Source organism: Anser anser (genome assembly GCF_964211835.1).
Source record: "Anser anser genome assembly, chromosome: 2".
Classification (NCBI taxonomy): Eukaryota; Metazoa; Chordata; class Aves; order Anseriformes; family Anatidae; genus Anser; species Anser anser.
Window position 1 is genome coordinate 162,592,475 of NC_139721.1, and position 24,681 is coordinate 162,617,155.

The following is a 24,681-nucleotide window of genomic DNA, read 5'->3' on the forward strand; positions in this document are numbered from 1 at the left end:
TGCCAGGAGGCTGAATGCTGTCCTGTGCCTGCACCAGTGCCGGGCACAGCGGTGCCAGCAGCCCCAGCCTCTGTCTCCGAGAACGCTGCTGCAGCAGCCCAGTGTCACAGCAGGGGGTTCTGGACAGGTGGGTGCTGCTACTGGGACACACGGGGTTCTCCGCGTCCTTTGCCAGGCCCTGCCGGGTGTCCCCATGGGAGGATCTGGTGCTGCCTGCGCCTTGCGTGCCCCCTAATGCCACGAGGGCCGTGCTCCAGGCTGCCAGTGCCAATGCCACCGCCAACGCCGCCGCCAACGCCACTGCCACTTCCTGGTGGCTGCAAGGGTTCCATGGGGACACTGCCTCTGCTGCAGCGCGGCCACGCTGGGTGTCGATGGTGAGGCCAGCGCGGGAGCTGCATGAAGACACGGGTGGGATGGCGGGGGTGGCGAAACTCTGTGCCGGCAGGGAGGGTTTCAAGGTGGCACAGGGCACGAGTGTGCCTGGGTGCTGCAGGAGCCACACGGGGAGGGCGCTGGTTTCTCCTGCAGCCACCCAGGGACCTGGTGTAGGGGCCATCCCTTTAAAAGATCAAAACCGTAAATCTTTTGCATGATGATTTGTAATCGCAAAGTGAGTAACTGGTACATGCTTTGCATCTGTGAGTCTTAAGTTAATTTAGCAGTTTGGTTTCACGCTCAGTACGTAACCAGTATGTGCGTCTTGTTTACTGATAAGCTTTTGCTCAGTCACGTCCAACGCCTCCCGGGCACCGCTTGTTCTGACTTCAGGACTTGCAATTCCTCCCTGAGCTGGAGGAAGGGGTTGCTTTCCCATCTGGACCTGGCAGACCTTGTTATTTACCATCCCAGTAATAGTCTATAAGCATACCGACATATTTATGTATGCGTGTTTGAACATATGCATATATGTATATATTTTAATTCCAATTGGTCCTTAAAGACAATTGACAAAGTCTTTTTAGGACTCCTAGATGAGATGCACATTCTGATTACACACTGAACTTTTAAACCAAACTGCTATGTTAATTTATGACTCCCAGACATGAAGCACATACTGATTACTTAATATAATGGAATCATAGAATATCTGAGTTGGAAGGGACCCACGAGGATCATCGAGTCCAAGTCCTGGGTCCCCAAAGGACCACCCAAAAAATCAGACCCTATGTCTGACAGAGGTGTCCAAACGCTCCTTGAGCTCCGGCAGCTCGGGGCCATGCCCCCGTCCCCGGGCAGCCCGTCCCAGTGCCCGACCACCTCCAGGTGCAGAACCTTTCCCTAACCCCCAGCCTGACCCTCCCCTGCCCCAGCTCCGGGCCGGTCCCTCGGCTCCTGGCGCTGTCCCCAGGGAGCAGAGCTCAGCGCCTGCCCCTCCGCTCCCCTCGCGAGGGAGCTGCAGGCCACCACGAGGCCTCCCCTCATCTCTTCTCCACGCTGAACAATCCAAGCAACTTCAGCCACACCTCGTATGTCTTCCCCTCTAGACCCTATACCACCTTTGTTGCCCTCCTTCGGACGCTCTTTAACAGTTTTTTCTTACCCTGTGGTGCCCAGAACTGCACACAGTACTCGAGGTGAGGCCGCACCAGCACGGAGCGGAGCAGGACGATCACTTCCTTTGACCGGCTAGCAATGCCGTGCTTGATGCACCCCAGGATACGGTTGGCCCTCCCAGCCACCAAGGCACACTGCTGGCTCGCGCTCAGTTTGCTGTCGATCAAAACCCCCCGACCCCTTTCTTATGGCTGCTCTCCAGCGCCTCGTCCCCCAGTCTTTATGTATAGCCAGGGTTGCCCTTTCCCAGGTGCAGAATCTGACACTTGCTCTTGTTAAACTTCATGTTGCTGAATGGCAATGGCAATGAACTAGCTGACATCGGCTAGTTCTCTGAGTACTCTGGGATGAATCCCATCAGGCCTCATAGACTTAGAGGCATCCAGGCGGAGCAGCAAGTCTGCACAAGTTTGGGGTTAACAGGGAGTTTGTCGTGCCTGCAGTCACCATCCCCCAGCTGCGGGTAGCTGATGCCCCAGAGCCCATCACTGGTGCTGAAGACAGAGGCAGGGGCGAGTACTGCGTTAAACGTCTCTCTTTTGTCTATGTCCCTGTTTGTGAGGTGTCCATCCTCATCAAGTATCAGACCAATGTTTGCTCTGGTCCTCCTTTTCCCATTAATATACTTTAAAAAGCCTTTTTTATTGTCCCCCATGCTCCTGGCCAGCTTCAACTCTACTTGAGCTTTGGCAGCCAAGAAACCCAAATTAACCCAAGATAATGGGTTGATAAGCTTTTGCTCAGTCAGGTCCTACGCCTTCCGGGCACCGCTTGTTTTGACTTCAGGACTTGCAAATCCTCCCCGAGCTGGAGGAAGGGGTTGCTTTCCTATCTGGACCTGGCACACCTTGTTATTTACCATCCTAGTAATAGCCTACATTGCAGTGTGGTGGTTTTACTCGGCTGGGCAGCTGAGTTCCACCACGGCCGCTCTCTCACTCCCTCAGAGAGGAAGGGGGAGAAAACGTGACACAAAGAGTTCAAGGCTTGGGATACGGATGATTTAATTTAATACAAAAGAGAGAGGGGGAAAAAAAAAGGAAAGAAAAGAAAAAACAAGGCAAAGGCTGTGCGGAAGCACAGAGAGAGAAAAGCAGTTACTCTCTACTTCCCATCAATGAGCAATGTTCAGCCACGTCCTGGGAAGCAGGGCCTCAATACGCGTAGCGGTTGTTCGGGAGCACAGACACTTCCACAGCGAGACCCTGAGCAAATTCCACGGTGCTGCTGCTGCCCCAAGCACGAGCGGCGTGGAGCGGCCCCACGCCCCGAGACTGGATGGAGTCGCTACGCCACTGTCCATCACAGCTGAGAAGTCGTGGCAGTCCGGTGAACTTCCCACTAAGTGGAGGAGGGAAAACATAACCCCCACGTGTAAAGAGGGGAAAAGGGAAGACCTGGTTGTCTACAGGCCAGTCAGTCTCACCTCTATGCCTGGCGAGATCATGGAGCAGATCCGACATATCATGCCTGACAAATCTGGAGGCCTCCTGTGACAGGGTTACGGCACTGCTGGCTAGGGGAAGAGCAACTGACATCATCTGCCTGGGCTTGTGCAAAGCATTTGACCCTGTCCCCCACGCTGGAGGGAAGGGATGCCACCCAGAGGGATCCGGACAGGCTTGAGAAGTGGGCCTGTACGGACCTCATGAGGTTCAACAAGGCCAAGTGCAAGGTCCTGCAGCTGGGCTCAGGAAATTCCAAGCGCAAATCCAGGCCAAGCCGCCCAGCACGGATGTGAGACCAGGGAGCTGCCCTTTGAGCGAGAGCTCAGGTTCCCTTTGCCTCCCGTCGCTCTGAGTTTCACTCTCTGCACTGCCCGGAGCTCAGCACATTTACGGGAAAAGCCCGTCTGGGGGACCTGCAGCCCAGGGCTCGCAGCCCCAGCGTGTTTGCAGGCTGGAGCAACGGAGCCTGCGCAGAGCCAGGAGCAGCTCGTCTGGGCTCGGTGTCAGCCAGCTGTCGGTGTGACCCCCGAGCCCCACGATTAGCTCCGGCTTCCCCTCCAGCCTCGACAACACGGTGTGGGCAGCCCACGTCCCCGCTGCCCCAGCAGCGGTCCCCAGGGACCATCAATAGCAACACATGGCCCCGAGGGACCCCAGGGGAGTCTGGATAAGGCTGCCTCAAAGGGCCAGCATCCAGACCTCTTCTGAAGGCAGAAAGAGAAAGCAGCAGTGCATGCCGCAGCTCCCCGGCAGCCCGGGAATGCACCGAGTACTCAAACGGGCAGGCTGAAGCACTCCCTTTACAAGAAGCCACGTGCTAAGCAAAAAGCACCCAGTGGTTTCTGGGCTGGATCACCCCCAGCCCCTCCGCCTGCCCTGCACGGCCCCAGCATGGCCGGCGCTGGCTGGGCACGCGCTCCATGCCTCAGGCACACAGATATCGAGGTTTTGGGGCAGGACTTTGCACCCTGCGCTGTGCCTCAGGCCGTAACCAGCCACTGGGGCCCCACCTGCCCTGAACCTGGCACAACACAGCCTAAGGACTGGGAAGATGAGAGGCAGCCTCGGGAAATCCTCGAGCCCGTGGCCTCCCCAGAGGGCCCGTGCACAGCGTGCACAAGCGTGCGTGAGGCTGCACGAGGACGCAAACCCAGCCTCAGCCTCAGCAGCACTGCGCCCGGCTGACTGAATGAGAAGGCTGCTAAAGGAGAAGGCCCTGGGGAGACCTCACGGCAGCCTCCAGTGCCTGCAGGGGCTGCAGGAGGGCTGGGGAGGGACTCTTGGGCAGGGGGGGTAGGGATAGGACACGGGGTGACAGCTTTAAGGCATCAGAGGGTGGGTCTGGGTTAGATCCAAGGCAGAAATCCTTCCCCCTGCGGGCGGTGAGGCCTAGCGCAGGCTGCCCCCAGGAGCTGTGGGTGCCCCATCCCTGGCAGTGCCCAAGGCCAGGCTGGATGGGGCTGGGGGCAGCCTGGGCTGGGGGCAGGGGGCCCTGGGCACGGCAGGGGGGTTGGAACCAGCCGGGCTTTGGGGTCCCTTCCCACCCAGAGCGCTCTGTGGCTCTGTGATCCTGGGATTCTAAGCTCGGCCAGGCTCTGGCTGCCTGCACGCAGTGGGTAAGGCGCTCACCTTTCATCTGAGCGTCTGCCATTTTGCGCCCACTCCCAGGGGAAGCCTGAAAGAAGAATAAGGGATTTTGAGCGAGGTTTGCCAAAGTCTCCCGTGCTCGCCCCGCGGCGGTAACAAGGCCGATGAAGACGATCACCTGGCAGTCGGGTCGCTAACACAGCTTGCGTGTGTGTCCCGCCTGGTGTGTGTGCACGCAGGAAGTGGTTTTATAACCGGGGGTAAACACACACACACGCATGCACAAGACGGCTGCACACCCGGTGAGGCAGGGAACAGCGTTTGGCAGCCCCCGCACCCCGCGCCAGTGGCAGGGCACGTTTCTGCCAGCCCCGCACAGCCCAGGAGCAGGGGCCGCAGGGGCAGGGGAGCGTGGCTGTGCCTCGCTGCACCGTGGGGGCAGACGGTGACAGCCCGGGCAAGGGCTGCTCCTCCTCAGCTGCTTGCGACCACCTTGGGAGGGGGTCCCGACGCCTTGGGGAACGAGGAGCTGGCAGGGAAACTCAGATCGATCACTGGCAACCCTTGCAATGCTTTGGAAAACCTGCCGAGCTCGCAGAGGAGATGCACGGCCCCTGGCTGGAGCGGGAGCACCCCCCCAGAATTGTCGTTAGTTCAGTGCCCTCGTCCGGCACCTGCACCTCCAGCCCTGACCCTGAGTGGTGTGCAGGGTCCGTCCTAGCCCTGTGTGGTGTGCGGGGTCCGTCCCAGCCCTGAGTGGTGTGTGGGGTCCGTCCCAGCCCTGAGCGGTGTGCGGGGTCCGTCCCAGCCCCTGACCACAAGGCAGGCTGCAGCTGCCTCGTCTCCTGCCCCTTCTTCTCTCAGCGCTCTGCCTCCAGTCATAGCAGCAGGAGAAACTGCTTCAAAACTAAGCGCGGGTCATCACGGTAGTTAAATAACTCTGAGGTTGCATTGTTTCCGGAGGAATTACAAGAATCAGCGTTATAGTTGGCTACACCTCCAGAGCTGCACAGAATCGAAACCGAGACGGGGGCTGGTGCGGGAGGAGCCGGTGCTGCCCTGCTGCCATGAGCACAGTTCTCCAGGCTGACACCGACGCCGTCACCGCTGTCACTTCCTGGTGGCTGTGAGCATCCCGCGGGGACAAGGCGAACGCCAGCGCAGGACCTGCAGGAAGGTACGGGCGGGAGGCCAGGGGCCACGAGGCTCCGTGCCGGCAGGGAGGGCTTCGGGGGGGCCTGGGGACCGGGCGCAGGGCAGGGGGGCAGGGAAGGGGCTCTTCCCCCTGTCCCCTCCTCTCTCCTTCCTTTCTCCCCACTCCTCGCTCCCCATGCTCAGCATGGGCACAGCACAGACGTCCCCAGCCCCAGGTGCTGGCATGGCCCCAGCCCCAGCCCCAGCCCAGGGGAGCCCCTCAGGATGGTGCTCAGCCCCACGCGGGGCCCCGGCTGCACGAGTGTCACCGCCCCGAGGGTCCCTGCTGCCACCCGAGGGTCCCTGCCACCACGCTGCCTTCCCTGCCCGTGATCGTGCACAGACTGAGACTGCCTCCTCGCTGCTCTGTTTCCCTGCAGCACCTCGCGGTTCTGGCTTTTATTTTGCTTTTCTGTTCCTTGCTGCTGTCCGTGCACTGCTGTGGCTGCACACGCTGCAGCGCGATCCAGGGGACCCCGTCTGGCCCGGTGCCACCGCAGCCTGACCCAGCTGCAGCCTCCCGAGCCCTTCCCGCAGCGGGGGCACACAGAGCCCCGCAGCCTCCAGTCGCCAGCAGCGAGGCTTCGAAACCATCCCCGCTTTTAGTGAAAATCCCTTCTGCTGTCGGTAACGCTCCCCGCCTCTGGGTGCCTGCTGACGGAGCCCTGGGCGTCTGCTTTTGTCTCCGCAGCGTGGCCGTGGCCATCCGGCGTGTCTACATGCTGCCCGGGGTCGGCGGGGGCTTGGAGATGAGGCTGATCCTGGCTGGGAAGGCTGGTGGGGGGAAAAGCGCCACGGGGAACACCCTCGTCGGGGAACGTGTCTTTGAGTCCAAGCTGTCCACCCAGCCAGTGACCGTGAGGTGTAAGAAAGCACAAGGGCACTGGGACGGCGAGGACTTCACGGTGGTTGACACGGCCGACATTTTCAACCCAAGTGATGCCAGTGATGAGGTGCACCAAGAAATTGTCCGCTGCATCAGGCTGTCCTCCCCGGGCCCCCACGCGCTGCTGCTGGTGACCCAGCTGGGCCGATTCACCCAGGAGGACGAGGAGGCCGCAGAGAGACTGCAGGACATCTTTGGAGCTGATGTTTTGGGGCACACGATCGTCATATTCACCCGTGCAGAAGAGCTGGCGGGGCGATCTCTGCACGACTACGTGTCCTGTACTGAGAACAAAGCTCTCGGCGAGCTGATCCAGAGGTGCGGGAACAGGTACTGCGGCTTCAACAACCGGGCAGCTGGAGCCGAACGGGACCAGCAGGTCGCGGAGCTGATGGGGATGGTCCGCTGCATGGTGCGGGCAAATGGGGACAGGTACTACAGCAATGAGATGTACCTGGAGCCCGATTTAACAGAAGGGAAGGTGGAGTATCACATGGCGAGGTACAGAGCAGGCAAGATAAAGAAGGTGCGGTTCAGCTGCAAGCCATCCCTGAGAGTTCTCCTGGCTTGTGGGCTGATTGTCCTCATCATTATTGTGATTTCCCTGGGTTTCCTTATTGCATGGCTGCGATGAATCCCAGCACCACAGAACCACTGAACGCCTGGGGCTGGAGGCACCTCTGCACGCCGCGTGTTCCATCCCTGCCCAGGCAGGGTCCCCAGCACCGGCTGCCCAGCACCGTGTCCATTGGGTGTTGGACATTTCCAGGGATGGAGACCCCAGCACGGCTCTGGGCAGCCTGTGCCAGCGCTCAGACACCTGCACAGCAAAAAAAGACTTTTCTGATGTCTCAGTGGGCATCCTTGTGGCTCCAGCAGTGCCCATGCCCTTGTGTCCTGGCCATGGGCACCCCACCAGGTGTTCGCACACAGACGGGATCCCCAAGCCTCCTTCCCCAGGCTCAGCAACCCCAGCTCCCAGCCTCTGCCCGCCTCACAGATGCCTTCCTTTTCCCGGTGTAATGGAACCAACTCTCCCCTGGAAAAGAAGAGGAATTGTCTATTTTAATTGAGCATCCCTTTCATCAGAATCAAAGGAAAGTTGGCAAGTGAAAGTAGCCTTAGGATGTGCTTAGGTGACGTGTGACCATCGATGGATAAAAGGGGTTAGAGTACTTCATCAGGGAACACCACCAAGGACCCCCAAAGAAAGGAAGGCATGCGCAGAAGGGCCTGAAAAAGAGCCATTAGGAATGATGCCACATGAGTACAAAACTCATGTAGATTAGAATGAATATGTATTAGATAGCAGAATAGTTATGAATTTAATGGCTATATGTAGCAAGGAAGTCGACACTGGGTGTGCTTGATCTGTGGAAAATGCACCGAGCTCTGAGGCCTGAATAAAAGCAATCTCTCTCCTGAGCGCGTGTGAATTGGCTTATTGCACACGGGGTAAAGGATCATAGAATCGGAGAACGGCTCGGGTTGGAAGGAACCTTAAAGATCGTCTAACTGCAACCCCCCTGAAACAGACAGGGACGACAACCTCTAGATCAGGTTGCTCCATCTAGATCAGGGCCCCATCCAGCCTGGCCTTGAACACCTCCAGGGATGGGGCATCCACAGCCTCTCTGGGCAGCCTGTGCCAGTGCCTCACTACACTGACAGCGAAGCATTTCCTCCTAATGTCTAGCCTAAAGCTATTTTCTTTTAATTTAACACCATTCCCCCTTGTCCTCCACCACCACCCCCAGATCCTTCTCCTCAGGGCTGCTCTCAATCCATTCCCCATCCAGCCTGGATTTGCGCTTGGAATTTCCTGAGCCCAGCTGCAGGACCTTGCACTTGGCCTTGTTGAACCTCATGAGGTCCGTACAGGCCCACTTCTCAAGCCTGTCCGGATCCCTCTGGGTGGCATCCCTTCCCTCCAGCGTGGGGGACAGGGTCAAATGCTTTGCACAAGCCCAGGCAGATGATGTCAGTTGCTCTTCCCCTAGCCAGCAGTGCCGTAACCCTGTCACAGGAGGCCTCCAGATTTGTCAGGCATGATATGTCGGATCTGCTCCATGATCTCGCCAGGCATAGAGGTGAGACTGACTGGCCTGTAGACAACCAGGTCTTCCCTTTTCCCCTCTTTCCAAGTGGGGGTTATGTTTTCCCTCCTCCACTTAGTGGGAAGTTCACGGGACTGCCACGACTTCTCAGCTGTGATGGACAGTGGCGTAGCGACTCCATCCAGTCTCGGGGCGTGGGGCCGCTCCACGCCGCTCGTGCTTGGGGCAGCAGCAGCACCGTGGAATTTGCTCAGGGTCTCGCTGTGGAAGTGTCTGTGCTCCCGAACAACCGCTACGCGTATTGAGGCCCTGCTTCCCAGGACGTGGCTGAACATTGCTCATTGATGGGAAGTAGAGAGTAACTGCTTTTCTCTCTCTGTGCTTCCGCACAGCCTTTGCTTTGTTTTTTCTTTTCTTTCCTTTTTTTTCCCCTCTCTCTTTTGTCTTTAATTAAATCATCCGTATCCCAAGCCTTGAACTCTTTGTGTCACGTTTTCTCCCCCTTCCTCTTTGAGGGAGCGAGAGAGCGGCCGTGGTGGAACTCAGCTGCCCAGCCGAGTAAAACCACCACACTGCAATGTAGGCTATTACTAGGATGGTAAATAACAAGGTGTGCCAGGTCCAGATAGGAAAGCAACCCCTTCCTCCAGCTCAGGGAGGATTTGCAAGTCCTGAAGTCAAAACAAGCGGTGCCCAGAAGGCGTAGGACCTGACTGAGCAAAAGCTTATCAACCCATTATCTTGGGTTAATTTGGGTTTCTTGGCTGCCAAAGCTCAAGTAGAGTTGAAGCTGGCCAGGAGCATGGGGGACAATAAAAAAGGCTTTTTAAAGCATATTAATGGGAAAAGGAGGACCAGAGCAAACATTGGTCTGATACTTGATGAGGATGGACACCTCACAAACAGGGACATAGACAAAAGAGAGACGTTTAACGCAGTACTCGCCCCTGCCTCTGTCTTCAGCACCAGTGATGGGCTCTGGGGCATCAGCTACCCGCAGCTGGGGGATGGTGACTGCAGGCACGACAAACTCCCGGTTAACCCCAAACTTGTGCAGACTTGCTGCTCCACCTGGATGCCTCTAAGTCTATGAGGCCTGATGGGATTCATCCCAGAGTACTCAGAGAACTAGCCGATGTCAGCTAGTTCATTGTCATTGCCATTCAGCAACATGAAGTTTAACAAGAGCAAGTGTCAGATTCTGCACCTGGGAAAGGGCAACCCTGGCTATACATAAAGACTGGGGGACGAGGCGCTGGAGAGCAGCCATAAGAGAGGGATCTGGGGGGTTTGATTGACAGCAAGCTGAACACGAGCCAGCAGTGTGCCCTGGCAGCCAGAAGGGCCAACTGCATCCTGGGGTGCATCAAGCACAGAATTGCTAGTTGGTCGGGGGAAGGGATCGTCCCGCTCTGCTCTGCGCTGGTGCAGCCCCACCTGGAGTACTGGGTGCCGTTCTGGGCACCACCGTATAAGAAAGATATAAAACTGTTAGAGAGCGTCCGAAGGAGGGCAATGAAGATGGTAAAGGGTCTAGAGGGGCAGACGTATGAGGTGTGGCTGAAGTTGCTTGGATTGTTCAGCGTGGAGAAGAGATGAGGGGAGGCCTCGTGGTGGCCTGCAGCTCCCTCGCAAGGGGAGCGGAGGGGCAGGCGCTGAGCTCTGCTCTCTGGGGACAGCGCCAGGACGCGAGGGACCGGCCCGGAGCTGGGGCAGGGGAGGGTCAGGCTGGGGGTTAGGGAAAGGTTCTGCACCCAGAGGTGGTCGGGCACTGGGACGGGCTGCCCGGGGACGGGGGCACAGCCCCGAGCTGCCGGAGCTCAAGGAGCGTTTGGACACCGCTGTCAGACATGGCAAGAAAGGGCTTTGGTCCCTTCCAACTCAGGATATTCAATGATTCTATGATTCTATGATACTGCATCACCCAGATTGTTAATGAAGATGTTAATCAGGACTGGGTGAGGAGGCGCAGGATGGGGGCTGTGACCATGCAGGGGACATCAGGTGCCTCCACGGTGCGGGTCCCATCCCTGAGCCGCGGCCCTTGCTGTAGGATTGTATGGGACTCCCACCCTCCCTCCCCTCTGTGCCTGCAGGAGGGGACCCTGCTCTGCTAGTGCTCGAGAAGTGTTTCCAAGTGCTCTTCTTCCTCACCATAGCACACAAGCCTCAACCGTGGCGAGGGGAACCTTGAACTGGGAGCAGGGGGAAGGCAGGGACATTCAGCCTGGTGAGGACGTGATGGGCAGGGATGGCGAGAAAGGGCTTTGTAATCAGCAAAACCCGCCTAAGGAGGGGCTGCCCAAAGCCTGTGCAGGCGCACAGAGGTGTGGTGTGGGCGCAGCTTCAGCCCTTTTCAGGAAATGAGCCCCGGTGCTGCTGCAGCGCAGAGGAAGCGGGGAGCCCTGCACGCCTGTGGTCTGCAGGGTGACGGGGATGCGGTAGGACATCTCGTGTGGCCATGGGGCGTGCAGGCTGATCTGTGAATGGATGGGGGTGGTGAGGTTTGCCTGAGCAGGCTTGCCTCTGCAGACATCTGCCAAACTGGCCTTTCCTGTAAATGCGCTGAGCTCCCACTGCCCTTTTCCAGGGAGAGGGACGAAGAGCACCGCGCTTAGGAAGCTCCATGGTGCTGCTGCTGCCCCAAGCGTGAGCGGCGTGAAGCAGCCCCATGCCCGCAGGGTACGGCCCTGGCTCTCGCAGGACGATGCCCCTGGGTGTCCTGCCTTCGTGGCACTTCCCTGCGGTACCTGCCCTTCTCGGGGCACAGGCCAGCGAGAGCCCTGTACCCGGTGCCCAGCCTGCCCTGCCCCGTGCCCAGCGAGACAGTGCAGAGCTCGGGCAGGCCGAGAGCCGGCACGGCTCTGCCCTCCGCTGTGCTGCTCCCGCTGAGCTGGCGGCTGGGGCGGAAAGCGAAATGTCCCCTGCCCCGTGGCACCCAGGCAGCTCTCGGGGACGTCGGCTGTGGGGAAGGGAGCCGGGGCAGGCACCAGCCCAAGGGCAGGCACCGCGTGGCCCATGGAGCCGCTCAGCTCCTGCAGCTGGCACGGCGCGGCTTGGCTTGGCACGGCAAGAAGGGCTTTGCCATCCTCCTCTCCTGCCACACACATGGATGCACAGGGACCGAGTGCGGGGCCGAAGGATTTTAATGCATCATATAAGTTAGTAGATGGCACCAAGCTGATGGCACTGCTGGTGCAGTCAGCACAACAGAAGGAAGGGATGCCATCCAAAGGGACCTGGAGAAGCTGGGGATTTGGGCCCATGTGAACCGCAAGAGGTTCAACAAGTCCAAGTGCAGGGTGCTGCACCTGGGTCGGGGCAATCCCAGGCATGAGTACAGACCGGGAGAAGAACTCATTGAGAGCAGCCCTGCAGAGAGGGATTTGGGAGTTCTGGTGGATGGGAAGCTCGACATGAGCCAGCAGTGCGCGCTTGCAGCCCAGAAGGCCAACTGCATCCTGGGCTGCATCATCAGAGGGGTGGGCAGCAGGGGGAGGGAGGGGATTGTCCCCCTTTGTTCTGCCCTCGTGAGGCCTCACTTGGAGCACTGCATCCAGGTTTGGGGCCCCAGCACCAGAAAGATGTGGGGCTGTTTGAGCGGGTCCAGAGGAGGGCCACAAAGATGCTCAGAGGGCTGGAGCACCTCTCCTAGGAAGAAAGGCTGAGAGAGCTGGGACTGATCAGCCTGGAGAAAAGAAGGCTCCGTGGAGACCTCATTGTGGACTTTCAGTGCTTGAAGGGTTCTTATAAAAGGGATGGAGAGGGACTCTTTACTAGTGCAGATAACGATAGGACAAGGGGGAATGGTTTTAAACTGAAAGAGGGGAGATTTTGATTGGATGTTAGGAAGAAATTCTTCACTCAGATGGTGGTGAGGCACTGGCACAGGTTACCCAGAGAAGCTGTGGATGCCCCATCCCCGGAGGTGTTCAAGGCCAGGCTGGATGGGGCCTTGGCCAGCCTGACCTGGTGGGAGGTGTCCCTGCCCATGGCAGGGGGGTTGGAGTTGGATGATCTTTAAACTCCCTCCCAACCCCAGACATTCTGTGACTCTGTGATCCTTTACCCGGTGTGCAATAAGCCAATTCGCACGTGCTCAGGAGAGAGATTGCTTTTATTCAGGCCTCAGAGCTCGGTGCATTTTCCACAGATCAAGCACACCCAATGTCGACTTCCTTGCTACATGTAGACATTAAATTCATGACTATTCTGCTATCTAATATTCATTCTAATCCACATGAGTTTTGTACTCATGTGGCATCATTCCTAATGGCTCCTTTTTCAGGCCCTTTTGTGCAGGCCTTCCTTTCTTTGGGGGTCCTTGGTGGTGTTCCCTGATGAAGTACCCTAACCCCTTTTATCCGCAGATGGTGTAAGAAAAATCTCAATAATTTTCTTAGACAGGACCTTCTATGAAGCTATTTTATTCGTGATTGCAATGGTGGGCATCCTTGTGAGAAAAATCTCAAATAATTTTCTTCAGACAGGACCTTCTATGAAGCTATTTTATTCGCAATTGCAATGGCGGGCGTCCTGTCAATCAGGAGCGCATTTTAGTAAACAAATCACAACCTTTTATTGCCTATTACCCAACACCTGATCACCTCCCCTGTTTCCTCACTGGCTGAGTACTACAGGTTCACAAGCTACTCGACGCTCCTCTATACCATATGTGTACAATTTTTCTTTTTTTTCCACCCTTTATTTTTTCCCTTTTCCTTTTTTTTTTTTCTTTCTTACGTTTTGAGAACCTGTGATCTTTGTTTTACTGTTCCCACACTGCTCATCCTGTTTTTCTCAAGCTTCCTCCTTATTTTGAAACAGTGAGGCCTTCTACTGTCCACTTACCTACTTAGCATTTCTCCTTATCATGACTACACAACTACCTTGGAATACAAACACGTAATTCTCTACTGCAAAAACACTACTTAGCTTCTCACATCGTGCAAGCAGGAGCGCACAGTACAAGTTTATCATAACCCTATATCCCCTGTTACCTGACACCTGATTTCTCCCATTTCCTCACTGGCTGAGTACTGCAGGTTCACAACCTACTTGACGCACTTCTATGCCATACATGTACAATTTAATTTGACCAGCCATTAATTTCTCCCTTTCCTTTTTTTCCTTCTTCTCTTGTGAGTAGAGGGCCCGTGATTCTTGTTTTTACTTATTTCATACTGCTCATCCTGTTTTTCTGAGCTATCCTCCTTATGTTGGGACAGTGGGACCTTCCCCTTATCTGCTTAACTAGTGCTATGCTACTGTCATGCCTGCACGATCACTTTTGAATATGCAAGGTTAGTGGATATTCCACTGCAAAAACAACTTCTATTGCAAAAACACAACGTTGTTTCTCAAAACGGCCACACGTCACCTAAGCACAACCTAAGGCTACTTGCTATTGGCAACTTTCCTTTGTTTCTTCCAGAAGGAGCATTTTGTCCCTGATCAAAGGGAGCCTAGGTTAAAAGATAAACATATTTTTTGTCCTGTACTACATATATGGTAACTGATTGAAGGGATGCTCAATTAAACATAGACAATTCCTCTTCTTTTCCAAGGGAGAGTTGGTTCCATTGCATCTGGACATGGAGGCATCTGCAAGACAGGCAGAGGCTGGGAGCTGGGGCTGCTCAGCCCGGGGAAGGGGGCTCGGGGGTTCCGTCTGTATGTGTGAACGCCTGGTGGGGTGCCCAGAGGCAGGACACAAGGGCATGGGCACTGCTGGAAGCACAAGGATGCCTGGTGAGACATCAGAAAAGTCTTTTTTTGCTGTGCGGGTGTCTGAGCGCTGGCACAGGCTGCCCAGAGCAGCGCTGGGGTCTCCATCCCTGGGGATGTCCAACACCCAATGGACACGGTCCCGGGCAGCTGGAGTGGTGTGCAGAGGTGCCTCCAGCCCCAGGCGTTCAGTGGTTCTGTGGTGCTGGGATTCATCGCTCCCACCAAATAAGAAAAATAATGAAAACCACCGCAATGGCAAGGAGAATCATCCCACAAATCACAATATCTCTCCTGTAAGAGTGAGTGAGAAACTCACTACTTTTCCTGCCTGCTCTGTACCTCGCCATGTGATACTCCACCTTCCCTTCTGTTAAATTGGGCTCCAGGTACATCTCATTGCTGTAGTACCCGTCCCCATTTGCCCGCACCATGCAGCGGACCATCCCCATCAGCTCCGTGACCTGCTGGTCCCGTTCGGCTCCAGCTGCCCGGTTGTTGAAGCCGCAGTACCTGTTCCCGCACCTCTGGATCAGCTCGCAGAGAGCTTTGTTGTCAGTACAGGACACGAAGTCGTGCAGAGATCGCCCCGCCAGCTCTTCTGCACGGGTGAATATGACGATCGTGTGCCCCAAAACATCAGCTCCAAAGATGTCCTGCAGTCTCTCTGCGGCCTCCTCGTCCTCCTGGGTGAATCGGCCCAGCTGGGTCACCAGCAGCAGCGCGTGGGGGCCCGGGGAGGACAGCCTGATGCAGCGGACAATTTCTTGGTGCACCTCATCACTGGCATCACTTGGGTTGAAAATGTCGGCCGTGTCAACCACCGTGAAGTCCTCGCCGTCCCAGTGCCCTTGTGCTTTCTTACACCTCACGGTCACTGGCTGGGTGGACAGCTTGGACTCAAAGACACGTTCCCCGACGAGGGTGTTCCCCGTGGCGCTTTTCCCCCCACCAGCCTTCCCAGCCAGGATCAGCCTCATCTCCAAGCCCCCGCCGACCCCGGGCAGCATGTAGACAGGCCGGATGGCCACGGCCACGCTGCGGAGACAAAAGCAGACGCCCAGGGCTCCGTCAGCAGGCACCCAGAGGCGGGGAGCGTTACCGACAGCAGAAGGGATTTTCACTAAAAGCGGGGATGGTTTCGGAGCCTCGCTGCTGGCGACTGGAGGCTGCGGGGCTCTGTGTGCCCCCGCTGCGGGAAGGGCTCGGGAGGCTGCAGCTGGGTCAGGCTGCGGTGGCACCGGGCCAGACGGGGTCCCCTGGATCGCGCTGCAGCGTGTGCAGCCACAGCAGTGCACGGACAGCAGCAAGGAATAGAAAATGAAAATGAAAGCCAGAACTGCGAGGTGCAGCGGGGAAACAGAGCAGCGAGGCAGCCTCAGTCTACGCACGATCACGGGCAGGGAAGGCAGCGTGATAGCAGGGACCCTCGGGTGGTGGCAGGGACCCTCGGGGCGGTGACACTCGTGCAGCTGGGGCCCCGCGTGGGGCTGAGCACCATCCTGAGGGGCTCCCCTGGGCTGGGGCTGGGGCTGGGGTTATGCCAGCACCTGGGGCTGGGGAGGTCTGTGCTGTGCCCACGCCGAGTATGGGGAGTGAGGAGTGGGGAGAAGGGAAGGAGAGAGGAGGGGACAGGGGGAAGAGCCCCTTCCCTACCCCGCTGCCCTGCGCCCGGTCCCCAGGCCCCCCCAGAAGCCCTCTCTGCCGGCACGGAGCCTCGCGGCCCCTGGCCTCCCGCCCGTACCTTCCTGCAGGTCCTGCGCTGGCGTTCGCCTTGTCCCCGCGGGACGCTCACAGCCACCAGGAAGTGACAGCGGTGACGGCGTCGGTGTCAGCCTGGAGAACTGTGCTCATGGCAGCAGGGCAGCACCGGCTCCTCCCGCACCAGCCCCCGTCTCGGTTTCGATTCTGTGCAGCTCTGGAGGTGTAGCCAACTATAACGCTGATTCTTGTAATTCCTCCAGAAACAATGCAACCTCAGAGTTATTTAACTACCGTGATGACCCGCGCTTAGTTTTGAAGCAGTTTCTCCTGCTGCTATGACTGGAGGCAGAGCGCTGAGAGAAGAAGGGGCAGGAGACGAGGCAGCTGCAGCCTGCATTGTGGTCAGGGGCTGGGATGGACCCCGTGCACCGCTCGGGGCTGGGACTGATCCCGCGCACCGCTCGGGGCTGGGACGGACGCTGCAAGCCTCTTAAGTGTTGCGAAGGTTGCAAGTGACAAATCTGAATTTCCCTGCCGCTATCTTGTACTTCCTTCTCCCCACGCTCGTGGTGCTCCCTGGCTCCGCAGGCACCTGCAGAGCTGGCAGGGACGCTGCTGGGGCACTGCGGGGCTCCTCGCCGGGTGCCTCCAGCCCCAGGTCCTGCTCTCACACCTCCGACCCCTGCTCCCACACCCCCGGGGCTCCCCACCAACAGGTCAGTGATGACAGTAAAATATGAAACTGCACACAAGTGCAGAGCAGCCCGTGTTCCTGAAGGCAGGGAGGTGTGCATGACAAATGGAGACTGTGCCTGCGTGCAGCTCCACAGCACGTCAGCCCAGGGAGAGTACAACCGCAGTGGGATGGCACCTCATCCTGTGTCACGGCACTTCCCTGTCAAAGTTCATGGTGGTTTCAGATGCTCAGAACTGCTGCTGCCTGGGATATTTCCGCCATCCCTGTACATGTGACCAACCTGTCCCACCTGTCCCTAGGATGCTCTTTGTCCTGGGTCCTCTCTCAGGGACGTGGATCCCCAGGTACCTGCTCATATGGCTCCAGTCCCCTGAGAAACAACAGCAGCACCTGAAGGGCAGCAGGAAGAAGGGCTGGCTCCCTTGGTGTCCCTGCCAGGGTCCCTCGATGTCCCTACTGGGCCAGCTGGCACCTGGCCCATTGCCCCGTGCCCCTTGTCCTTCACCCCCCCACCCCCCACCCCCGTGCCAGGCCAAGGTGGCTCCCCAAATCCCATGCCAGCCTGCAGGGACATGAGGTGAGCTCAGCCCATGGCAGTGAGGGGAATGTGACCAGTTCTGTCCTCGCCCTGCTGCCCCCAGAGCTGCTCAGGGATGGGTCCCCTCTGGTGGGTGCTGCTCCGCTCCGCCTGGATGCTCTGCGCTCTCCTGGCAGCACCCAGGGCTGCCCCACGGCTCAATGCAAGGGACGAGGGCATTTCCTAGGAGGCACTGCCTGGCTCTGGCCCTGCGTGTCCCCAGGTCCGCAGCCATCCCTGCAATGCCCCGGGCACATCCCTGGCATCGGGATGGAGACAAAGCAGAAACCGCTCAGCAGCCGCAAGCTTTGTGCTGCAGTTTTGTGCCGAGAGGCACAGCCCATGTGGGGACTGCGGTGCTGTTAGAGGGGGAATCACCTGCTTGCCATGTTGTTAAGCAACACAGTGCAATGACCTGGGAAAAGAAATACAGCACAGTGTATTCTCGTTCTATTCTTGCTTCTAGCACAAGAAGCGGTTGTACAGCCGGACAATTGCCCTCCAACCACTGCGGCACGCCTGCCACAGAAAGCGCGCAATGCGCAGGACCACTGCCCAGGTGAAGCAGCAGCAGCAGCACAGGAACCGCATGCATCGTGTGCAGCACAGCCCCTGCACACACCGCGTGAGCCACCCCAGGCACCCGTCTCTTGATGCTCCTTGTTGGCCCTGCAATTGCTGCTCCACTTGCTTCGCGAGGTGCTTGCACTTCTCTTCGAAATCCACGTCGTTGCAGCTGAGGAGCCGCGTGGCCTGGGAGTAGAGCTCGTTCGTGTAATGGGCGCCCTGGTTCTCCTCCAGCACCTGCTGCACCAGCACCATCAGGTCCTCGACCTGGGCTTCGCGCTCGGCGCCAGCCGCCCGGTTGCTGAAGGCGCAGCACCGTCCCCCGCAGGCCTGGAGCAGCTCCCACAGGGCGGCGTTGCTGGGGTGCGCCACGTAGCGCTGCAGGGAGCCGCCCCCCAGGTCCTCCTTGCGGGTGAAGAGGATGACGGTGTGCCTCGCAGCCTCGTGCCCCAGCACCCGCCACACTTGTTGGGCGGCCTCCTCGTCCTCCTGCGTGAAGCGGCCCAGCTGGGTCACCAGCACCAGGACGTGCGGCCCCGGCGCCGACAGCAGCAGGCAGCGGGCAAGCTCGTAGCAGGACCGGGCGCTGTGCTCCGGTGAGTCAAACATGTTGGGGGTGTCGGTGACCACCACCCTGTGGCCCTGCCAGAGCCGGCTCTCCTGGGCACACGTCCGCGTCACCGCCCATGGCGCCAGGCGCGACTCGAAGGCCGCCTGCCCCAGGATGGTGTTCCCCGTTGCGCTTTTCCCTCCACCGGTCTTCCCGACGAGTACCAGGCGCAGCTCCGGCTCCCCCGTGTGCTCCTGTGTCCCCTGGCCTGCTGGCATCAGTGAGGGGAAAGGCTCAGCGAGAGAGCAGCAGCGTGAAAAGCCCTGGCTGCGGTGGGTCATGCATGGAAACAGCCCAGCACAGGGGCACAGAGCTGCCTGTGCCACCCCAGGGCTGCCTGTGCCACCCCAGGGATGCTCTTACCTCCCCAGGGATACCCGCGCCATCCCAGGGATGCCTGTCCCCCCTCCACGTGCATGGCACCGCTCGGCACATGCCGTGCCCCCACCTGCTCTGTCCCCAAAACCCCTCCCAGCAGGGAGACTGCCTGGAGAGCCTGGTCCCTGCAGTGGCACGAGGACCCCGATCCCCCCTGCGAGGGGGCTCTGGGACAGGGCAGTGCCTGGCCCTTGCACCCTTACCGTGACGCTCACCGTGATCCTCCCAGGGGCCGTTCGCCATCGTGCTCTGCCGGAGTGTCAGTGCAGGAAGGGTGATGCCGGAGCCGGGTCACAGGCTGCAGGGGGACAGAGAGCAAACACACGTGCAGGGTGAAGGATTTACCGCTGGGCTTGGGGGATAAGGGCACTGGCAGGCTGTGACAAAGCCCTTGAGAAGGCCGAGCCTGCAGCACCAGCCCAGCCAGCAGTGGGCTTGGCCAGGGACCATTCGCCCGTGGGTGAGCAACGCTGGCTGCTCCCGATCCCTGCGTTCAGAAGCAGCCCCCCAGGGATCTGCTGCACGCTTTCCGTGCTGCTGAGCTGTGACTCTGGAGCCGTGCAGCGCACTGGGGAGCAAAGTTGGTGAGCACCAAGCCCCGGCACCTACCCACGGCTCCGGGCGCAGGAGTGCCCCTGGGCAGGAGGTGCTCGTGCCCGGACCCAGCTCTTGGTTTGGGGCTGCGGGGGCGGAAGCTGAGTGCAGCAGGGCTGGGCACAAGGTTCACGGGGCGGGGGCTCTGCAAGGACAGCCCAGAGACACTCCTGGGGGGCACGGAGCTGTGGGGGAGCAGTGGGGGGCGGTTTGCTGCATGCTCTGCAGGGCACACCCAGCCCCAGCTGCATACACCAAGGGTCCTGCAAACAGGCTTTTCCCTAAATGCGCTGAGCTCCCACAGCGCTATTCCGGGGAGCAGGACTAAGGGCAATGTCCTGAGAAAATTCCACGGTGCTGCTGCTGCCCCAAGCACGAACGGCACGGAGCAGCCCCGCTCCCCCCGACCGTGGCCCTGGGCTCTTACAGGACAACGTCCCCCAGCGTCCCACCTTTGCAGCCCTGCGGTTCGGTACCCACATGGCCCCAGGCACGCAGCAGCCCCGAGCACACAGCAGCCCTGGAGAACGCTGCTCCCGGCGCCCTGCAGCACGCCCTGCACATGTCCCTGCACGCAGGACGAGCTCCAAAGGTGGGCCCGGGGGCGGGCAGGGGCTCCCCGCACCACGATGACACCACGCACATCTCCACGGCAGAGCTGCGGTCTCCAAAGGTGCCCACTCGCAAGCTGCTCGCAGGAGCTGCTCCCATGGCAGCTCCCAGCTGGAAGATTTCCTCTTGTGCCAGCACACGTCCATCAGGGCTTCGGGAGCATCTGGAGACCTCTGCTGCCGGCGTTCACCACGTAGCCACGCAGGGAGCCGTGCCCCAGGTCTTCTGGGTGAAGACAACCAACGGGCGCTTCGTGGCGGCTGTCCCCCAAACCTGCCGCGTCCCCTTCGCCACCTGCCAGGCGTGCTGCGTGTAGCAGCCCAGCCGGGTTACCGGCGCCAGGGCGCAGCGGCTGTGGGCGCCAAGGTGGCTCTGCTCCTGGGCTGCCTCCCCCCGGCCCCACGGTGACCTCTCAAAAAATCACTGGGAAAGCTCAATCTGTGCAAATGAGGGAAAACATGTCCTGGAAATAAACCTCACCGGTCATGAGGTTAACGAGGCAATGAGGTGTAGCCCCCTAACAGAGGAGTTTTGGTCTGATGCTCATGCAAATACAGCCGGAGGCCCCCTTTTCCACCCGGGCTGTGGTGTGTGAGGCCGCACACTCCTGCACCGGGGACATTTTGTGGCACAGCACAAAGCGGTGTTCAACCCCTGCCCGGCCCCTCTGCTAACCCCAGGTCCCTTGCAGGAGGCAGGGAGCCCCCTCCTCCGGCCCCTGTGTGCCACAGCCCCAGCACGCTGCTCGTGCTTTGGCCTGAGACACTCGAGCACCACTTTGTGCTCGGGGCCATCCATACAGGGCGGCAGCTTCGGACCCCTGTGGGTGCCTGGGCACCAACCGCCCATGGCTCTGCGGCTCCCTGTGGGCGTGCAGTCCCCGTGGTGCCGCGGTGTGCCTGTTTGCTCGCCTTCACCCGTGGGCACGCTGTCCCGCAGCTCGCCTTGATCTGCTGCTGGTGTTCGGCTGCGCGCCTCCTTCACGTCCCCTTCCTGCTCCCCAGCACCGTCCCTCCTGGGACGCTTTTGCTTTCGGTGGGTTTGCAGCCTTTGGGTCCGCGAACCTCCCGTGCTCCTGCTTCAGGCACCTCCTCGCCCCCCTCCTCATCCCCGCAGGGGCTCGGTCACTCTTCCTCCCCATCCTCTTCCTCTCGGCCGCACGTCCCCAGCCCGGCCAGCTCGGGATGCCCGCGGGGCTGCCCCTGGCTGCTGGGGGGTCCGCACGGTGTCTGCTGGGGAGCTTTGGGGGGGGTTCCTGGGGCAGAGCTGCCGTGCCACAGCCGCGGGGCAGCCGCCACCCGGGTCCAGCCTCGCCCACGGGTGCTCCAGCACGGGGGGCACAGCCCCGGTCCCGTTCCCCTGCTCGCCCACTGACCGGCGTCCAACCCCCAGACCCCGGTACCGCCCGGTCCCGGTACCCCGCCGGTTCCCTCACCTGCTTGGCTCCGGTACCCGCCGGCCGCCCAAAGCCGCCGGCGCTCAGCGGGACCGGGAGCGGAGCCCGGGTGCGCAGCGGCGGCCGCGGAGCTCCCGGAGCGGAGCCGCGACCCCCTGCGTCGGTGCGGGGAACGGCACCGGGAGCCGGGCACCGGGAGCCGGGCACCGGGAGCCGGGCACCGGGAGCCGGGCACCGGGGGTCAGGGACACCGGCACCGGGACCGGGGTCACCGGGACATTGCGACACTGGGTGTCACCTGGGGCACTGGGGGCACTGGGACACGGGGATCTGTGACACAGGGACGTGAGGGCTGGGGACATCGGGACATGGGGACACCGGGTGTCGGGGACATGGGGACTGGGGACGTTGGGACAAAGGGACATCGGGGCATGAGGACACCAGGTGTCGGGGACATGGGGACCTGGGGACATTGAGACACCGAGACCTGTGACACGGGGACATTGGGAATGGGGACATTGGGACACAGGGACCTGTGACACAGGGACATGGAGACTGGGGACGTTGGGACTGGGTGCGTTGGGACATGAGGACACTAGGTGTCAGGGACATGTGGACCCGAGGAAATTGAGACACGGGGACCAGTGACACAGGGACATGATGACTGGGGACATGGGGACACTGGGTGTCAGGGACCTGGGAACATTGGGACACAGGGACCTGGGACACAGGGACATGGGGACTGGGGATGCTGGGACAAAGGGACATTGGGGCATGAGGACAGCAGGTGTCAGGAACACGGGGAGCCGAAGACCTTGAGGCACAGCCACCTGTGACACAGGGACATGGGGACCGGGGACATCGGGACATGAGGACACTAGGTGTCAGGGACATGGGGACTTGGGGACATTGAGACATTGGGACCTGTGACACAGGGATATGGGGACTGGGGACATGGGGACACGGTGTCAGGGACCTTGGACCTGGGGATATTGGGGCACAGGGATCTGTGACACAGGGACATTGGGAATGGGGACACTGGGACACCGGGTGTCAGGAACCTCTGGCCGCAGGGAGCAGCACCATGGCAGCGGCTGCCCAGCTGGCAGCTCAGAGAGGTGGAGGAGAACTCCTGACATCTCTTGTGACCATGGCTAGAGGGACCCCAAAGGCTTCAGCCTCTGAAGCCTGGTGATGCCCAAGGACAAACCAGCACGAGAGCCAGGGGCTGCCAAGGCAAGGCTTTAAATTAAAGGCTGAGGAGCAAACCTCCTGTTCTGGCCAGAACCTGGCTCCCTTGGGGCTCTGGCAGAGCCCTGCCGTGTCCATCACCTCTGAGGCACCTCGGAGGTCACAGCAGTGCCACACACCCAGCATGTGTGCTCTGAGAGCACATTTAAGAAAGGAGAAAAAAATACCAAAGCCCTGCTACACTACAGCAGCTGGGAGAGAGGAGTGAGAAGCAGCCCTGCAGCCCCCAGGGGAGCGCGGCAGGAGGGCAGGAGGTGCTCCAGGCACACAGCACAATTCCCCTGCGGCCCGGGGAGAGGCCCCTGGTGGAGCAGGCTGTCCCCCTGCACCCACGGGTCCCACACGGAGCAGATCTCCACGCTGCAGCCCGTGGAGGAGCCCCCGGTGGAGCAGGTGGATGTGGCCTGGAGGAGGCTGCGGCCCATGGAGAGCCCCCGCAGGAGCAGGCCCCGGGCCGGAGCTGCAGCCCGTGGAGAGGAGCCCCCGCAGGAGCAGGGGGTCTGGGGGGAGCTGCCGCCCGTGGGGGACCCGTGCTGGAGCAGTTTGCTCCTGGGGGATGGACCCCGTGGGACGGAGCCGTGTGGGAGCAGTTCTTGAGGAGCTGCTGCCTGTGGGCAGCCCATGAGGGATCAGTTCGGGAAGGACGGCATCCCGTGGGAGGGACCCCACGGGGAGCAGGGGCAGGTGAAGGAGCAGCGGGGATGAAGCCTCAGGGACTGACCGCAGCCCCCAGTCCCCTGTGCTGCTTGGGCAGGGGGGGGAGAGAAGAGGGTGTGTGTGTGGAAGGTGTTTGTAGTCTGCTTGTAGTTTCTCACTGCTCTGTTCCACTAGTGATAGGCAATAAATTACATTAATCTCCCTACTCTGAGTCTGTTTTGCCCATGACGATAATCATTGAGTGATCTCCCCGTCCTTACCTCAGCCCCTGAGCCCTTTCCATTGTATTTTCCCTTTCCCTTTGATTAGGGGCAGTCAGAGAGCAGTTGTGCGGGAGCTCAGCGGCCCAGCAGGGTAAAAGCACCCCACACAGGCCTCGTGGTGGGCAGTCAGTGGCCACCAAACTTCGGGCCACAAGGGCTCTAAGCCCGTCCTTCCCTGCACTCGGGGATTCGTGGCTCGCGTTGCTGCTGACGGGGACGGGCCTCATGTGGTGTGAGGGTGTCCTAGGCGGACACGGCCTACCCCAGAACACCCTCCTGAGCACTGAGCTCGTTCCTTTTGCCATTGGGGGAAAACAGAGAAAGCCAAAGTCAATAAAATGCAGTCGAGGTGGAAGCGTCTCCAGCCTCCCTCTGCCGGGACAGGCACAGGCCGAAGGGCAATGGCAGCTCCCAGGCCCCGAGCGCTGCCTCGGATCCGCTCCTGCCCCCGGCCACATAACCAGCAGGGGACGGCCGTGAGCTGGGGGGGACACAGGAGCAGAGCCAGGACCCCTCTGTCACGTTCTCCCCACACTCCCACCTCTTGTCACAGCCCAGGGCTCACCACATCAGGCAGGACACCCGGCATGTGCCCGTGGAGCGGTGCTGGCTGCTGTGCCAAGCCCACGTACGGCTCATGCTGGGGTGTCCCCGCTCCCGGCTGGCATTCTCAACATCCATCCATCTTTTGGGACAGCGGAGGATCTGCAGGGGCCGGCTGGGGATGCAGCGTGCGCTCTGCTCACCGCCATGCCAAGGCCGGCCGAGTCCTGCAGCAGCGACAGCCGCTGGCCCAGGTGAGGGCAGGATGGGAGCAACACCTGCAAGGGGCAAGGCTGAGCTGGGAATGGGCTCCCCGGCACACACGGGGCCGTCGCTCACCCCTGGTGCAGGTGCATGAGCAGCTCCGTCCTTGGTG

General features: G+C 60.0%; 2 protein-coding genes across 2 annotated transcripts; one reads left to right on the plus strand and one right to left on the minus strand.

Annotated features, from left to right (window-relative positions):
- Window positions 1-5,616: 5,616 nt before the first annotated feature.
- Window positions 5,617-8,097, plus strand: LOC310894223 (GTPase IMAP family member 1-like). Its single transcript, XM_083824081.1, has 2 exons — window positions 5,617-5,769; window positions 6,478-8,097. The coding sequence occupies exon 2, from the start codon at window positions 6,506-6,508 to the stop codon at window positions 7,304-7,306; it is 801 nt and encodes a 266-aa protein (XP_083680207.1). The 5' UTR covers window positions 5,617-5,769; window positions 6,478-6,505; the 3' UTR covers window positions 7,307-8,097.
- A 4,713-nt stretch (window positions 8,098-12,810) lies between these two features.
- LOC310895570 (GTPase IMAP family member 8-like) lies at window positions 12,811-21,771 on the minus strand. Its single transcript, XM_083827040.1, has 3 exons — window positions 19,193-21,771; window positions 17,900-18,819; window positions 12,811-15,988 (listed from the first exon to the last, which is right to left on the minus strand). Exons 1-3 carry the CDS (start codon window positions 19,230-19,232, stop codon window positions 14,669-14,671), a joined length of 2,280 nt encoding a protein of 759 aa, XP_083683166.1. The 5' UTR covers window positions 19,233-21,771; the 3' UTR covers window positions 12,811-14,668.
- Between the last annotated feature and the right edge of the window lie 2,910 nt (window positions 21,772-24,681).

What these genes read in the sequence shown, in the direction of transcription:
- LOC310894223 (XM_083824081.1), top strand. Translation starts at nt 6,506, where the DNA reads ATGCTGCCCGGGGTCGGCGGGGGCTTGGAGATGAGGCTGATCCTGGCT.
- LOC310895570 (XM_083827040.1), bottom strand. Translation starts at nt 19,232, where the DNA reads ATGGCGAACGGCCCCTGGGAGGATCACGGTGAGCGTCACG. An exon ending in GGATCACGGTGAGCGTCACG is followed by an intron (nt 18,820 to 19,192) that starts GTAAGGGTGCAA and finishes TGATGCCAGCAG; the next exon opens with GCCAGGGGACACAGGAGCAC. An exon ending in TGTACAACCGCTTCTTGTGC is followed by an intron (nt 15,989 to 17,899) that starts TAGAAGCAAGAA and finishes GCATAACCCCAG; the next exon opens with CCCCAGCCCCAGCCCAGGGG.